The 15,981-nt window shown below is 43.3% G+C and overlaps 2 protein-coding genes across 2 annotated transcripts; both read right to left on the bottom strand.

Moving 5' to 3' along the window:
- Positions 1–227: 227 nt before the first annotated feature.
- On the bottom strand, positions 228–3,052 carry parietopsin. Its single transcript, XM_078256095.1, has 4 exons — positions 2,716–3,052; positions 1,869–2,197; positions 654–899; positions 228–515 (listed from the first exon to the last, which is right to left on the bottom strand). The coding sequence occupies exons 1-4, from the start codon at positions 3,050–3,052 to the stop codon at positions 399–401; spliced, it is 1,029 nt and encodes a 342-aa protein (XP_078112221.1). The 3' UTR covers positions 228–398.
- A 4,722-nt stretch (positions 3,053–7,774) lies between these two features.
- On the bottom strand, positions 7,775–15,978 carry nt5dc3 (5'-nucleotidase domain containing 3). Its single transcript, XM_078257281.1, has 14 exons — positions 15,586–15,978; positions 14,615–14,799; positions 13,868–13,942; positions 13,706–13,761; positions 13,353–13,443; positions 13,124–13,261; positions 12,211–12,271; positions 11,922–12,024; positions 11,319–11,420; positions 11,082–11,163; positions 10,888–10,974; positions 8,336–8,476; positions 8,180–8,244; positions 7,775–8,072 (listed from the first exon to the last, which is right to left on the bottom strand). Exons 1-14 carry the CDS (start codon positions 15,926–15,928, stop codon positions 7,808–7,810), a joined length of 1,794 nt encoding a protein of 597 aa, XP_078113407.1. The 5' UTR covers positions 15,929–15,978; the 3' UTR covers positions 7,775–7,807.
- Between the last annotated feature and the right edge of the window lie 3 nt (positions 15,979–15,981).

Here is a 15,981-nt window from a genome sequence, read left to right as displayed (position 1 = left end):
AACAGTCACAAGTCACAGAAATAAAACCATCTTACTGAATACTCTTATTGTTCTAGAAAAATGGGATGGACAATAAATACAGGAATACCTTGCAATACAATGAAATAATAAAATGCCAAAACAAATTAGTTTCAGATTAATCAACCGTGCTCTTATATAATCCTAACAAGTTAACAAAATAAGCACTTTTTTCCAGATGGATTGGATTGTATTTATTTTGTCCACCTTCTCAATATCAGTTAACAGTCTCTGTGCCGATTCTGTTTTCACTGGGCTACAGTGAAGACCTCTCTGGGAGACATGGGCCTGTAGATGTGCAGGTCTGTGTGACTGCATCCGTGATGGGGCACCAATAAACACTGACAACCATGGCAGCTTCTTGTTTTCACTGGAGAAAGTCACAGAGGCAACACCTTGCTGTGCGAGTTGACGGAGCGCATGTTGATACTGGCAGTGTGGAGCACATGGGGAATGTAGCGGCCGCACGACAGCACCTCCAGAGCAGCTTCACGGAACTGTTGGACACAACATTTAGGAAATATATGAGCATTGATTTCACGTCCAATTAAAATCTTTTTTTCTTGTGCCTATCTGTGTGCATACTCAGCCTTTGTATTTCAATTTCATAGCAGATATACACTTCAGCTGCTTACCTGCTTGTTGGTAAGGAAGTAGATGATAGGGTTATAGACAGGGCTGGTCTTGGCAAAGTACATGGGCAAAGTGGCGACCAGTGGAGGGATGTAGAGCTCTGGATCCACGACTACCACAATTGACAACGCCGTGTAGGGCAGCCAGCAAACAAAATAAGCTATGATCATGGTCAGGACCATACTGATGGCTTGATCATTCTCCTTCTGGCTGGAACGCCCACCCTGGAGCTCCACACTCCTGTTCAGCTACGAGTAGAAAGGAAAGTTGATACCCATTATAGGACAAATCCGGTGCAAATTGAACCTAGAGGTTAATTACATATGTGTACAGAGTCGACCGTTCTCTGGGATATGTTTCATGCTAATCGAATGTGACCAGTTTCATCGCAAACCGCTAATTAGCTTATAACGCTAGTCGTCAGGGCAGAGGGTAAAGTAAAAAGAAATCGCTATTTCTATTAGAGATGAGCCCCGGTACTGCCTAAAACGCTGGTATAGGGAAGTACTGGAATTCATGCACCGATCTGATACCACGTAATAAAGCCCTAAAGAAAATCTACGTTAAAGTAGTTTATTTATTCTTTTTCCGTTATAACTGACTGTCAAACTGGAGAATAAAAGAAAGTTCTGGGGCGTTCAGTGTTTGTGTTTGTTCATGTTTCACAAAGAGTTTAACCTGAGCCAGGCCGACAACAAAGATATAAATCATATCACATCCATACAGGGATAGTAGTATACAGTTGTTAAAACATAATAAAATATATGACACATTGGTATCGGATCGGTAGTTGTATCGGCTGACACGCAAGTTCAGGTATCGGAATCGGTATCTAATTTCTATACCACTAACAAGGCTCAAAATAGCACCACACTTCCATGGTAGCATAATGAGGGTCCCTACATGTAAACCGAAGCATTGAGAACTTTGTAAGTGTACAGACAGTTTATTAAAAAGACCTTCAACCAGTAACCAGTAACAGCTCAAGCACAGCGTTCGTCGTTCGACTGGTCGTGACTGCTTTCCCCAAGACATTTTACATGAAGGGTACACATATGTAATTAACCCCTAGGTTCATTTTGCGCCGGATTTGTCCTTTAAAATTTGTCCTGTAGGTGGTAAATTGCAAACAGATAAGGATGGGGGGTATGCATTTTAAATCTAGCCTAGTTCTTATGGTGTGAAAGTGTAATAAACAGAAGCCATCATAAGCCCACCTTATTCATGGATGTGAGCACTTTGGAGTAGCAGTAAATGATGACTATAGTAGGGAAAATGAAGCATAGGAGTGTGTAGAAGATGAGATAGCTGTAGTTGTTCCACGATCTCTTCTCCCAGGCCAGAGAGCAGGAGGTCTGGATCCCTTCAGGTCCATATGAGCTCCAGCCGAATAACGGAGCCACCGCCCAAAACAAGCAGAAGATCCAGACAAATAGCAGCCCGGCGATGCTTCTCCGCATGCTCAGCTTTAGACCAGCTCTCGGCTTACACACCAAGTTGTACCGCTCGTAGGCTAGCAGGGCCAGAGTGCAGAGAGACACCAAACCTAGGAAAGGGAAATAAATGAACAAAACAAAAACGTCAGCTAAAGGTCCACTTACTAGCTTTTTCTGGACATTTTAACTGGACCTCATGGTCTTTCTCAGGGTATGGAGCTTGTTCAGTTGTCATAGCGAGCATCTCCAATATCTCCAGAACAACTGAGCAAACTCCATCAACTGAGAAAATCGTGGTGTACCCAAGTGTAATTTGAATTACAGTTTGTGTCCAACGAATAAACTTCAAGTCAGCAAAACAATTTTTTTCCCAAGAAATAAACATGACTTTTGTAAATCTGATAACAGTATTAAGAGACATTTTCAAAAAGCATCAAACAGAGGCCTATATAAATGTGTATAAAGCCACAATACATTCTGAGATTAAGTGCAGTGAAACAATAGGATCAATATTTTAGCTTACAATTATGTTTGTGTTTTATAATGACAGACCTCAAGGCACAAAGAAAACACAATTGCTCTCAAAAAGTCTATACAACATAAACTGCTCTATCACAACTTCACTTACCAAAATAATTTACTGCAAATCCTTGAAACACGCAGGCTGTGTCGCCAATAAAGAAAAAGCCGTGGTAGTTAGTGATGGTGACGACCAGGGATCCACACAGGCCTATCATGAGGTCAGACACCGCAAGGCTGAGGAAAACGGTTGTAGGCTGGAGTAGAGACGGGTTCCTCAGCATCACGGTTATGACGAGACAATTGTTAAAAACTGTTAACAATGTGTTGATGAACATGAGGAAAGAAATTATACTGTAGCCCACCCGAGGGAAGATGGTGGGCGTAATAGCCACCACCTCGGCGTAGATGGATGGATGAGAGCCAGAGCTGCTGTTGCTGTCCATGGCGCCTAAATGAAGTCCAGCTTTGGTGAAACAACTGTGAGGGCAGACACTGAACCCATGGACAGTCAAGAGGACACAGCGTCATCGATCTTATCATTTCTGATCCCTGTTAAACCACTCAGCTCGGATCAAATTGTGCACCTGCCTGATAGACAATTGCCCCAAATACAATATGGGAAATTGGTCTGTAACACGATTTGAATGGATTAATCCTAATAACCCCACTGCTATAATGGTAATTGGAAAGTTGAGGGATATAAAGGATGGATGAATTAGTCCTGAAAACTAATTTTCAAATTATAAAATGTTTCTTCCTTTTATTTGTTGTTTAAATACAACTGACAGAGAAGGAAAAAATAGCATAGTATGCAAATGGATACATATTCAAGGCCGACAACAAAGTACCTGCTAATTACATAACAATTATCCAGCCATATCAATTTGCTTTAAATTCATGATATAAGCACTTGGCTCGGATCATAAAGCATTTGTATTTTAATAAATAGTTCAAAAATCCTATGAAACATCGAGGAAGGGATGAAGTGACCCTGCCCGGAGGAAGCCCGGGGCCCCCGTCTGGAGCCAGGCCCAGATGGAGGGCTCGTCAGCGAGCGTCTGGTGGCCGGGTTTGCCACGGAGCCCGGCCGGGCACAGCCCGAAAAAGCTACGTGGCGGACATCTCTCCATCCCATGGGCCCACCACCTGTGGGAGGAACCGCTGGGGTTGGGTGCGCTGCCACATGGGTGGCAGTGAAGGTCAGGGGCCTCGACGGACCAGACCCGGGCAGCAGAGGCTGGCTCTGGGGACGTGGAATGTCGCCTCTCTGTGGGGGAAGGAGCCGGAACTTGTGCGGGAGGTGGAGCGCTACCGGTTAGATCTGGTGGGGCTTACCTCTACGCACAGTCTTGGTTCTGGAACCATACTCCTGGATAGAGGGTTGGACTCTTTTCTTCTCCGGGAGTTGCCCAGGGTGTGAGGCGCCGGGCGGGTGTGGGGATACTCACAAGCCCCCGGCTGAGCGCCACTACGTTGGAGTTTAACCCGGTGGACGAGAGGGTCGCCTCCCTACGCCTGCGGGTTGTGGGGGGAAAAACTCTGACTGTTGTTTGTGCATATGCACCGAACAAGAGTTCGAGTATTCGGCCTTCTTGGAGACCTTGAGTGGAGTCCTGCATGGGGCTCCAGTCGGGGACTCCATAGTTCTGCTGGGGGGACTTCAACGCGCACGTGGGTAATGATGGAGACACATGGAGAGGCGTGATTGGGAGGAACGGCCTTCCCTGATCTAAACCAGAGTGGTTGTTTGTTGTTGGACTTCTGTGCTAGTCATGGATTGTCTATAACTTGAACACCATGTTCGAACATAGGGATGCTCATAAGTGTACTTGGTACCCAGAGCACCCTAGGCCAAAGGTCAATGATCGATTTTATAATCGTTTCATCTGATCTGAGGCCGTATGTTTTGGACACTCGGAGTGAAGAGAGGGCGGAGCTGTCAACCGATCACCATCTGGTGGTGAGTTGGGTCAGGGGTGGGGAAGACTCTGAACAGACCTGGTAAGCCCAAGCGGGTAGTGCGGGTAAGTGGGAACGTCTGGAGGAGGCCCCTGTCCGACAGACTTTCAACTCACACCTCCGGCGGAGCTTTTCGTGCATCCCTGTGGAGGCTGGGGGCATTGAACCCGAGTGGACAATGCCCCTACAAAGAAACAAAGTTTCCATTGCTGAAGCTGCGGTGAGAGCTGTGGTCTTAGGGTCTTAGGTGCCTCAAGGGGCGTAACCCACGAACACCGTGGTGGACACCGGTGGTCAGGGAAGCCGTCCGACTGAAGAAGGAGTCTTTCTGGGATATGTTATCCCAGACGACTCCGGAGGCAGTTGCAAGGTACCGAAGGGCCCGAAGGGCTGCAGCCTCTGCCGTGAAAGAGGCAAAGCAGCGTGTGTGGGAGAAGTTTCGGGAGAAGACATGGAGAAGGACTTTCGGTCGGCACCAAGGTACTTCTGGAAAACCGTTCGCCACCTCAGGAGGGAAGCGGGAACCATCCAAGCTGTGTACAGTAAGGATGGGGACGCTGTTGACCTCAACTGAGGAGGTAATAGGGCGGTGGAAGGAGCACTTTGAGGAACTCCTAAATCCGACTAATCGCCCCTCTATGGTAGAGGCAGAGCTGGAGGATGAGGGGGGGATTGGCATCAATTTCCCTGGTGGAGGTTGCTGAGGTAGTTAAACAACTCCACAGTGGCAAAGCCCCAGGAATTGATGAGATCCGTCCAGAAATGCTTAAAGCTCTGGGTGTGGAGGGGTTGTCTTGGTTGACACGCCTCTTCAACATTGCGTGGAAGTCTGGGACGGTGCCTAAGGAGTGGCAGACCGGGGTGGTGGTTCCCCTTTTTAAAAAGGGGGACCAGAGGGTGTGTGCCAATTACAGGGGTATCACACTTCTCAGCCTCCCGGTAAAGTCTACTCCAAGGTGCTGGAAAGGAGGGTTCGGTCGATAGTCGAATCTCAGGTTGAAGAGGAACAATGCGGATTCCGTCCTGGTCGTGGAACAACGGACCAGATCTTTACTCTCGCAAGGATCCTGGAGGGAGCCTGGGAGTATGCCCAACCAGTCTACATGTGTTTTGTGGATCTGGAGAAGGCGTATGACCGGGTGCCCCGGGAGATACTGTGGGAGGTGCTGCGGGAGTACGGGGTGAGGGGGTCCCTTCTCAGGGCCATCCAATCTCCGTACTGACCAAAGCGAAAGCTGTGTCCGGGTTCTCGGCAGTAAGTCGGACTCGTTTCAGGTGAGAGTTGGCCTCCGCCAGAGCTGCGCTTTGTCACCAATCCTGTTTGTAGTATTTATGGACAGGATATCGAGGCGTAGTCGGGGTGGAGAGGGGTTGCAGTTCGGTGGGCTGGGGATCTCGTCGCTGCTTTTGCAGATGATGTGGTCCTGATGGCATCATCGGCCTGTGACCTTCAGCACTCACTGGATCGGGTTCGCAGCCGAGTGTGAAGCGGCTGGGATGAGGATCAGCACCTCTAAATCGGAGGCCATGGTTCTCAGCAGGAAACCGATGGAGTGCCTTCTCCAGGTAGGGAATGAGTCCTTACCCCAAGTGAAGGAGTTCAAGTACCTTGGGGTCTTGTTCGCGAGTGAGGGGACAATGGAGCGGGAGATTGGTCGGAGAATCGGCACAGCAGGTGCGGTATTACATTCAATTTATCGCACCGTTGTGACGAAAAGAGAGCTAAGCCAGAAGGCAAAGCTCTCAATCTACTGGTCAGTTTTGTTCCTACCCTCACCTATGGTCATGAAGGCTGGGTCATGACCGAAAGAACAAGATCCAGGGTACAAGCGTCGAAATGGGTTTCCTCAGGAGGGTAGCTGGCGTCTCCCTTAGAGATAGGGTGAGAAGCTCAGTTATCCGTGAGGAGCTCGGAGTAGAGCCGCTGCTCCTTTGCGTCGAAAGGAGCCAGTTGAGGTGGTTCGGGCATCTGGTAAGGATGCCCCCTGGGCGCCTCCCTAGGGAGGTGTTCCAGGCACGTCCAGCTGGGAGGAGGCCTCGGGGGAGACCCAGGACTAGGTGGAGGGATTATATCTCTAACCTGGCCTGGGAACGCCTCGGGATCCCCCAGTCGGAGCTGGTTAATGTGGCCCGGGAAAGGGAAGTTTGGGGTCCCCTGCTGGAGCTGCTACCCCCGCGACCCGACCCCGGATAAGCGGATGAAGATGGATAAATAGTGAAATAAGAAAACACTTCAACACATATTTACTAACTACTACAGAAATGCAAATAAACCATGAGGTTTTGGCCACTGGTATTTAAGAATTCCCTTTTTTCAGATTATACATCAAATATATTCATCTCAAGTCTTCGTTCGAGCACTTGTGAAAACATTTCATGCATTTTCTGCAGAAGTGTCAAACCCATGAAAGTCAAATAGCAACAGTTGCTAAATGCTAAATATAGCAACAATGCTCTATTTTTTGCTGACAAACGGACATTTCTCATGTGCTAAAATAAGACATACAGTATACAGGCTGTGTTGTGTGGAACTGGTTCAGACAATTGATTACAAAGACCTTAGAACATAAATGTGCAGTGTGTATCACATTGTACAGCTCAAAATGAAAATGAGTAAAATGCACAATTTAAAAAAAGATAGATTACCATATATTACATTAGGCTACTACAAAAATATACGCATTGGATTAATGTGAAAAATACATTAAGGCAACAGAGTTTGTAATGTAAATGTCACATCTGAGTATTCCCATTTTACTGACAGTCTATTATTTTTTTTAAAGATGCAAATGATAGAAAAAGTAAAGATAATCTTGTACAATTGATACCAGATCTATGATAGACATGATGTGTGACTGCCCCCTATTCTTTAGACTGTGCAGCATGCAGCATGTTTGCATACTTTCACAACAATCAGTGCATTCAATGAATCAAAGTATTTGTGATAAAAATATAAAATACAAGGTGTCCATGTTTTAAATTAAAACGTCAACATGCTCTTTCAGTCATGTGTCCTGGTCCTCTTTAGGACTGAATTCTTTGAGAGGATGTAACTAAGTACTTTTATGCTTAATAAACATTACCAGTTTTTACATATCTTAAAATGTTGCATGCATCTTCTAAAATGCCATATCTTAAAACCTAACAAATACTAATTAAATCAGCAATTTAGATTATCCAATCCTAGTCTTTATTTTTTAACTCTCTCTCTCTCTCTCTCTCTCTCTCTCTCTCTCTCTCTAATCGGACTCTGCTTTGGTCCTGCTGAGCTGTGAGGTGACGCTAATACCAGTAGGACTGTGTTCAGGCCAGAAGGGGGACTCATGCTGCAGGGGAGTACGGCGAGGGAAAAAGGTGTGCTGGAAGTCATAGTTGAGCAGGCAGCTGATGGAGGCCATGTAGATGTCAGCAAAGCGTGAGAGTCGGCGTGAGAAGTATGTGGGGTTGTGGTATGTCCGGAACAGACTCCCAAATTGAGGGTTGAAGATGTCCTTTGTCTGTGACCTGCCATGAAAACATTCATACCATCAAGATACAGTTCGATCAGTTCTACAAGATCTCAATAAATGATCAAAGCTGCTCTTGATTGCTGAAGTAACTATCTCCGTTACCTCATGGCTTCTCTTTCTCTGATCCACTCCTCAACGACAACTTGAGATGTTGGATCCCTATGTACCTGTTTGGGAGCAGTGCAAAGAAGTTAAGCACACCGATTGAGGATAGAGGCAAAAAGGGAAAAACACAAACGTCTTTATGAGTCTCCTAACCTGCATCTGTTCAATAAGTCCAGTCAGTGCCTGTAACCAGGCCATCATGTGCACGTACTGCTCTGTGTTCATGATCTTGATCTCCTTCCTCAGCTCAGGGATGATGGCGCCTGTCCTCCAGCCATGTTTCAGTGTTAGATCCTGCAACACGGACCAGAATTGTCAATAATTTAGGAATTTACCTGTTTGTGTTGGTGTCTGAATCATGTTTTTACATGCAGGAATTAAGCAATAAAAAGGGAGTGCTATAAACAATACACTGGAGTTGCAGGCTTAAAGTACATATCATACATTACAGCCTGAATTTGAGTGTATTGTTGCTGTTATACCACTGTGTCATACATTTATGATTACCTGTTGAGACAGCTATAAAAAATAAACCTTGTATATACTGGCTATGTAGCAAACGGCACGTCAGCAGCACAACTGCAATGCCACACTAGATCGGTATGACTTCACAGTCACACTAGGCCTAGTGTTGCTTACTTGGATGTATTTAGAAATGCTAATAGCCCAATACACAATCAATGCTGTTGTACTAATAAGATGATTTTTTTTTTTATTGAAATTGGTTGCAGTTATGTTGCGCCTAAAGCTCAAGTAAAGGCTGTACCAGTGCAAACAGCAATAATTAAAACCAGGGTTTGTACAGGTTTCATCAAATCAAATTTAAGACTTTTTAAGACCATGATTAATAAAATGTAAGACCTATATCACGACATAAAAAAAAAAAGTCAGATTCCAGAAACATTGTCTGAAACAATTCCCAGATGTCCTTGTTGGCATTATAGGACTGGTGTCTAGATTGGCTGCAAAATAAGTTGCATGTTGGTCTCATTTGTACTCGTAATACAGTGAATTATATTTGGACTAGCGACAGAAAGAACTACAACCCCACAGAATAAAAAAAACATTCTAAAGTGCTGCGGGAACATTTCAATGAGAATTAGAGGTAGCGTTATATGGACTTAGGAAAATTAAGACCTGTTGAAAATTATTTAAGAGCTACACAACACGAATTTAAGACTTTTTAAGGCCTACATTTTTTATTTGGAAATGTTTGACTTTTTTAGACTCTTTAAGACCCCGCGGAAACCCTGTAAAATGGAAGTGTGTTTCGACAGGTCTTTCAGTTAATGTAGTTAGCGCCAAAGTACTGACATGTGACACAACTAGGGCTGGGACGGTTACCGCATTACCGCAATACCGTGGTGAGAGAAACCATTGTGGCCCTAAATGACAGCAAAGACTCTTACATTGAGCTGAAATTGAAACACTGTGCTGCCATCTTTACAGTCTATGGCTGAAACATATGTTGTAAGGTTTAAGGCGATGTTTTTTTGGGGGTAACGCCATTCACTTTACCGGCAGTATTGACTATAAATAAAGCCACAGTGTCTTGAGAAGCTCTAGCTTGTTGTTTTATTGTTCACTTTTAACTCACTTTACATCAACTTTGCTTTCTCTTTTTCCTCTCTCTTTTCCTCACAGCGGCACTCATACGCTACTCTCCGTTACCGCTCGCTCTCCTTGTGCGACCACACGGGCGCTGACGTCACTCACTTAAGGCATCCTGCCATTCTCGCTCTAACTTACGCTACTCTCGTAAGGGGGTTGCGGTTACCCGCAGTTAAAAAACTATACTGTCACAGCCCTAGACAAAACAACACAACTTTTGTAAATACTAACAAAAAAAATAGTTTAGCCTTTAGTAGCTGTGTTTTGTTGTTCTACGAGCCCAGGTCAGTTAAGCCTTGTATCAGTAAGTAAGAAGTATGTAAGACAGGCCACTGACAAACTGTGCTAAAATGGATCCAGGAAAGTGAGAAAACTTTTTGGGTTTCTTTAATAAAACTGCATAAAGCAGAAATAAAATATTGCTCCATCCCTACCTCCCCTGTAAGTCCTTAGTAACTCAGAGATGCTTCTGTCCACTTGCAGTAACAATCTCATCCTACAGCCAGAGAGGCTGGCTGTAAGCCATGTTCCATCTTTCTAAATAAACAAGTTGACATGTTTGACAGCTGGCTGCCTGACACCAGGAAGGCATCTGTATTTAATTACCATCATTTACAGCTGATCAGACACATATATCTAAGTCATAACTCATTGTAAAAACAACTGATGCTAGTTTGAGGGGCAGCGGTTGGCAGGTTGCTAGGTTACAGGTATAAAAGGTGCAGTGCATCACTGCTGTAGATTTGATAGGTTTGATAAGACACTGACTAAAATACCTGTCAACCAAACCCAATGCAGAGCTACTTAACTGCGGTTTAATGCATGAAGAATTACATTCTTAACCCAGTTATTTAAGTATCTTTGTTTTGCTTCAATCATTTACTCAGCATCTCCTTATGTGCTTCTTCTAACAGAACATTAAGATTTAGACTGTTGCATATAAAGATTAGCGTCAGCACTTTGAATTCAGGAGAAACACACTTATCTTAAATTGGGCATGGTCAAAGCAGGGTCCCCTTCTAATCTTTCAAAAAACAGTGTTTTGTGTAGTTATAATGGGTCATTTGTTGTAAATATGCCTGGATGCTGCTTACTGCCAAGTCACTGTAGATGTGATCACCAAAGTAGAGCACTTTGGATCCTGTCCAGCCTGTGAGTCTCAGGAACTCGTAAAGGTTTCCCTATAGAGATCAAACACATGTTTAAAAAATAATGAAACATGTATTTCATAAGGTGTATTCAGGAGACATTTTTCAGGAATTTTAAACTGGCATGAATGGCACAACACCTGTTTGTAGATCTTTCCTTTTTCCAACTTGTGAATTCTGTCCCACAGTAATGCACCTTTGTCTGTCACTCGCCTGAAAGGTCTAGGGAAAAATACACAAGACACATCTTAGCCAATATTGGCAGCTCCCAAACAAACATACACTACTGGTAACTGCTGGAAGTGTGGCCCAGTGAGGCCCCTAGTGGGATAAAAGAGGCACAGCATGGACGTAGTATAAGCCACAGACGCACTTACTTTCTCCTGTCATTAAAGAAACCAGGTTTGTCGGCCTGAACGATCACAACATCAAACAGGTCCTGCCAGTCCTTCCCAACAATGTAGTTCATTCCTCGGTCCCTGAGAAGGACAAAGATTCACATTGTCAGCAACATTTTTTTTAAGATGATTTTTTTTGGCATTTTTAGGCTTTGATTTGTGACAGGACCGCTTAGTCAGCAACATTTTAAAGCTCATCAGAAAGGTACTATAAAAAAAGACTTGAGGGCTCAGCGATTCACCAGCAATAAAATGTCCATCTCGTACTATGTTAGTACTAATATAGATCTGGGAGGACGTCAAGGTTGAAACATTGCATTGGTAAAAAGGACACAGGTTTAATGTTTTTGACTTCTGGGAAGCCTTTTTAGGTTGGATATGCATAGCAAGTCATTTTGTACAGTCAAGCCTGACTTCAAAAAAGGGTCATGGTCAATGACTTGAATGACAAATGGAAAGCCTTTTGATGTGTGGAAGTTAAGGCATTATACAGTGGCACCCATTTAATATTAGTACACTGATAAAAGACATGTTTTATTAATCACAGCAACAACTACTTGCACTCTGTTTGCTCACACTTACACAAAGTCAAATGGGCTGTTGGTAATGAGGAACATCTTTTTTCCATGCTCTGACAGCTTCTTCAGCACGGCGTGGCTTTGCTCACCATAGCAAATGTATTTCTCTGGGAAATGGGAAAAGAGAGAGAGGGTGGAAGGTGGGTGCTGCTGATTTAATTTTCACAGACAAAACTGCTTTTTATTTCTATATCACATCCTCATTATTTCTAAATTAATTGTTTATGTCTTGACAACAACTAAGCACAATTGCTTTTATCTCGAACAAAGTAATATAAATCAAAGAACATTACCAATATCTGCCTCCACGGCTCGGTACATAATGCCCTTGACGTGGACATCTCTAATGGCTTCCTGTGAAGAGGAAATAGTAAACAGTCCTCAGCCAGGAAGTCATGACTTCAGTGACACGATGTTAGCATTCAGCTCCAGTAGCAACACTTTGCTCTGAATATAAACTGTTGACTTGGAAGCACAAAGAATACAAATTCAATATGAAGAAAGCAGATCCTGGAGTTTAGTTACTTTGGTGACATAGTGAGTAAGTTTGCACCACATTTTCAAAAGTGTAACCTGTGCTTTTGAATCAGTGAAAGAGTAAATAATGCAAAAGAAAATTGCAAAGTCGCACATTTAAAGGAAGTTTATCATACACAAAGATTATTTGATGTACACAAAAGTCAAAGGAAAGCGAGCAAAAAAACAGGATTAATGCTGAATAATAAATCAGGCTCAGCAGGAAAAAAGATTTAGCGGGGTGTCCTTGAAAACATATAAGAGGCACTCATGGAAATAAGAGCGTGTGTGAGGGTTTTTAATGACAGTGATCTGTCAAACACGCTACAGTGTTTGACAGAATAGACAGGACCAGCATGACAGCTGCCCTCAAAGGGAGACGCAGCGCTGATTTCTCTCCCCTCTCCCTTTGACGCAACAGAGCCACCAGAGAACAGACGCAGATGGCTGGAGGCGGGCTTACTCAACTAAAATTAGACACCGTTTTCAGAGCTAAAATTAAGATGGGATCGAATGGCTTGAGCATCTATATCTATATATCTATCATCTGAGCATGTACATATGGCTGGATTTAATGTCTCTACACACATTGACCCATGGGTGATACAATAATGAGATTTTGCAATTATTGTATGCCAAGTTTCCCAAAGCATTGATCAAAGACAGTAGACAAATAATAAGATATTTCACCTTTACGTCTTTGTAGAGATGCACTGGCTCATAGTCGATATTGTGCCTCATGAAGAAGTCATTGACACAGGACAAGAGGCTCATCTCAGGTAGGGAGAATATGTCCATGAACTGTTTCATGGTGTGGCCATGGGAACTCTGCAGGACAGTGATAAATGTCATTATATTCTGTTGTTTTTATTTCTGTAGCATCCATCTTGTCATAGATAAGATAGGAAATGATCATTACCTTGCCATAGAAGTCGCTCATGTTCTCCAGAGGTACATGACAACCGTCATACATGGCAATTACTTCCTCATCAGGAACTGGATGAAGACCCCTGTAGAAGAAACACAAAATATCAAATCCTTTGACATTAATAGAATTCATACTAATGTCATTTGTAGCATGTGCAACTTCCTAAAAGTTATGATAAACTCCAGAAAAGCTGTAAGATGTGTAGTCTGAAATGTTGAATGATTGCCTTTAACTGTCTAAATATGTACCCTGATGAGAAACGCATGTTATACCCACACAGTGTTCTCAGTGTATTAGTTATTACCCACTACCCTGATGTGAGAAGTAACACAGTGCACATATACCTGTATACAGTTCCCAACTGGATGTAGTGAAAAGCATCTATCTTCATCAGCAGTCCCTGTTTTAAGTCATTAAATATGTCCACAAAAATGATCATGAATAACCAATAAGCCTAAAATATAAAATGTATAGTTTTTGAGTTAGATAAGGAAAGACCTTCTCACCTTCTGAACATCATAGTGAAGTCCTCTGACAGCAAAATTAGGAATATACTCATAATTTAGCAGACCCTCTGGATACTAATATAAAAGAAAATCAAAAATTGGTATAAGATTTGCAGTGACAACAAAACAGGGCATTAGACTGAATCATAAAACAATTGGATTGCAATGGAGTACACCACAAGGCCCAGATCCACCTATGTAGGTAAAAACAGTGCTGGATGGTGCAACTCAGTTGTAGCCCAGTTTCAACCTTAAATGTGGGGTGATTATACTGCCTATTATCAAAGCACTCTAACTTGGGGTGGCAGTAGCTCAGTCTGTAGTGACTTGGCTTGGAAACCACCAGTTCAAATCCCATTCCGAAGTATGTAGTGTGAACTGGTAGCTTTCAGATGTGCCAGTTTTCCTCCTGGGCACTACCAAGGTTGAGCAAGGCACTGAACCCCCAAATGCGCGGGGTGCCATCCTATGAGACAGCCCCCTTGCTCTGACATCTCTCCATAGGTCCTGTGGGGGGAACTTCACACACATACACAAGTATGTGTGTGAATTTCCCCTCGAGGGATATATAAAGTATGCTTGGCAGAGTGACACTATTATTTTTTTTTTTTTATCTTATTTTTACATTTTGTGTGTAGTTCAATTATTTTACGAATCAATTACAGCTGAGAAGAATGATCTTGTCTGTATCTGGGGGAAAAATAAGTTTAAATTGCCAGGCTTTAAAGGGTCACGCTGGTCACACACCCTGTGGTTAGTGATGAGAATATCCCGTGCTATGTTGAAGATGAGGGTGTGGAGGTTCCTGGAGTAGAACGCCAGGGTGTAGTCATAGTCGAAGCCATAGATCTCTGTGTCCCGCAGGCTCATCTCATTGTTTGCAAAAATGGTGTCAGGGTTAACTGAGTTGGCAGAAACGGCTGTGATCAAACCTAAGAGGAGAGAATGAGGTTATTTTGCTGTTTCCTTCCATCTGGGAACATTATTTATCGATATGGCACATCTTAGGACAGAAGTACAACTGTCTTGAAGGTGGTGGATAAAGGCTTTTGATTTGCAAAATGTTACCAGATGCATGCATTAAATATGCATAATCCAGGATTAACAGATTATCAGTCCTGGCCGATTATCGGGCCGATTTTTGGCAGTTCGCAGATGATCTGTATCAGCATTTTATTGCCTGATAACTGATAAAGTTAATTAATAAAAAAGTGTGTTACTTTGGCTCTGCTACAGCTCTGTGTCTGTCCCTCTGCTTCAGTTTCACTCACCACTGAGTCTGACTTAATGTCCCACAAAACTATCTGACTATCTTTTACTGGGTATTATGTTGAACATTTCTAATTTATTAAATAATTGCTTATAGCATTTAAACACATTTTTATTTTCACTGTAAATGCATATCGGTTAAAAATATTGGTTATCGGTTGATCCCTAAATAATAATAAATAAGATATTGGAGGTAAATCTTGAGTTGCATTATATTTTACAGGTGTATAAAGTATCATAGCCTATTACTACAATGTGTCAAGCCCACGGTATGTTCAGGAGGCGTTTTTCGTTTGAAATGCTGCTAAATGTGAGGCTGTAGAACTGGTCGGTGCATTAGTCTGCCGGAAAAATTAGTCATAACAGGGTTATAAGGCAACAACAGTTTTGTATTTACCGCAGTGCTGTATAATATTAATGGAATGCTGCTGTTTTATCAGTGTCCATACCTTCAGTCTGCCTTTTGGTCTCATTGTAAACAGACCACAGCCTCTCTGGCATGTCCTGACCGTCTGAAGAGCTACTACAAACAGATGCTGCGTAGCTTTTGGCTCTGGGTTGTTGTGACAGAAGTTGACCGACTCCATGGGCTACCGCACCAAAATTCCGTTTCCATAAGCGAGGTGTGAATGGCCGGTGGTGTAAAGTCTGTAATACATTACAGAAAATATTCGCCTTCTGCAGACAGTTCTTGTGCTTCAGAAGAGACAGGGGCAAAGACAAGGGCGCCATGACTCTGATATTTAGGGTGGCAGCCCGTGTGTCGCGGGGGACTTTCACAGATGAATGCATGCAGTTGACGCCGCGCTCGTCTGTAAATAAATACCAGTGTCCTGCTTTTTACG

The sequence above is a fragment of the Sander vitreus genome, chromosome 8, assembly GCF_031162955.1.
Source record: "Sander vitreus isolate 19-12246 chromosome 8, sanVit1, whole genome shotgun sequence".
Taxonomy (NCBI): Eukaryota; Metazoa; Chordata; class Actinopteri; order Perciformes; family Percidae; genus Sander; species Sander vitreus.
Note: the sequence above shows the minus strand (reverse complement) of the source record. Positions and strands in the feature narration are given on the sequence as shown.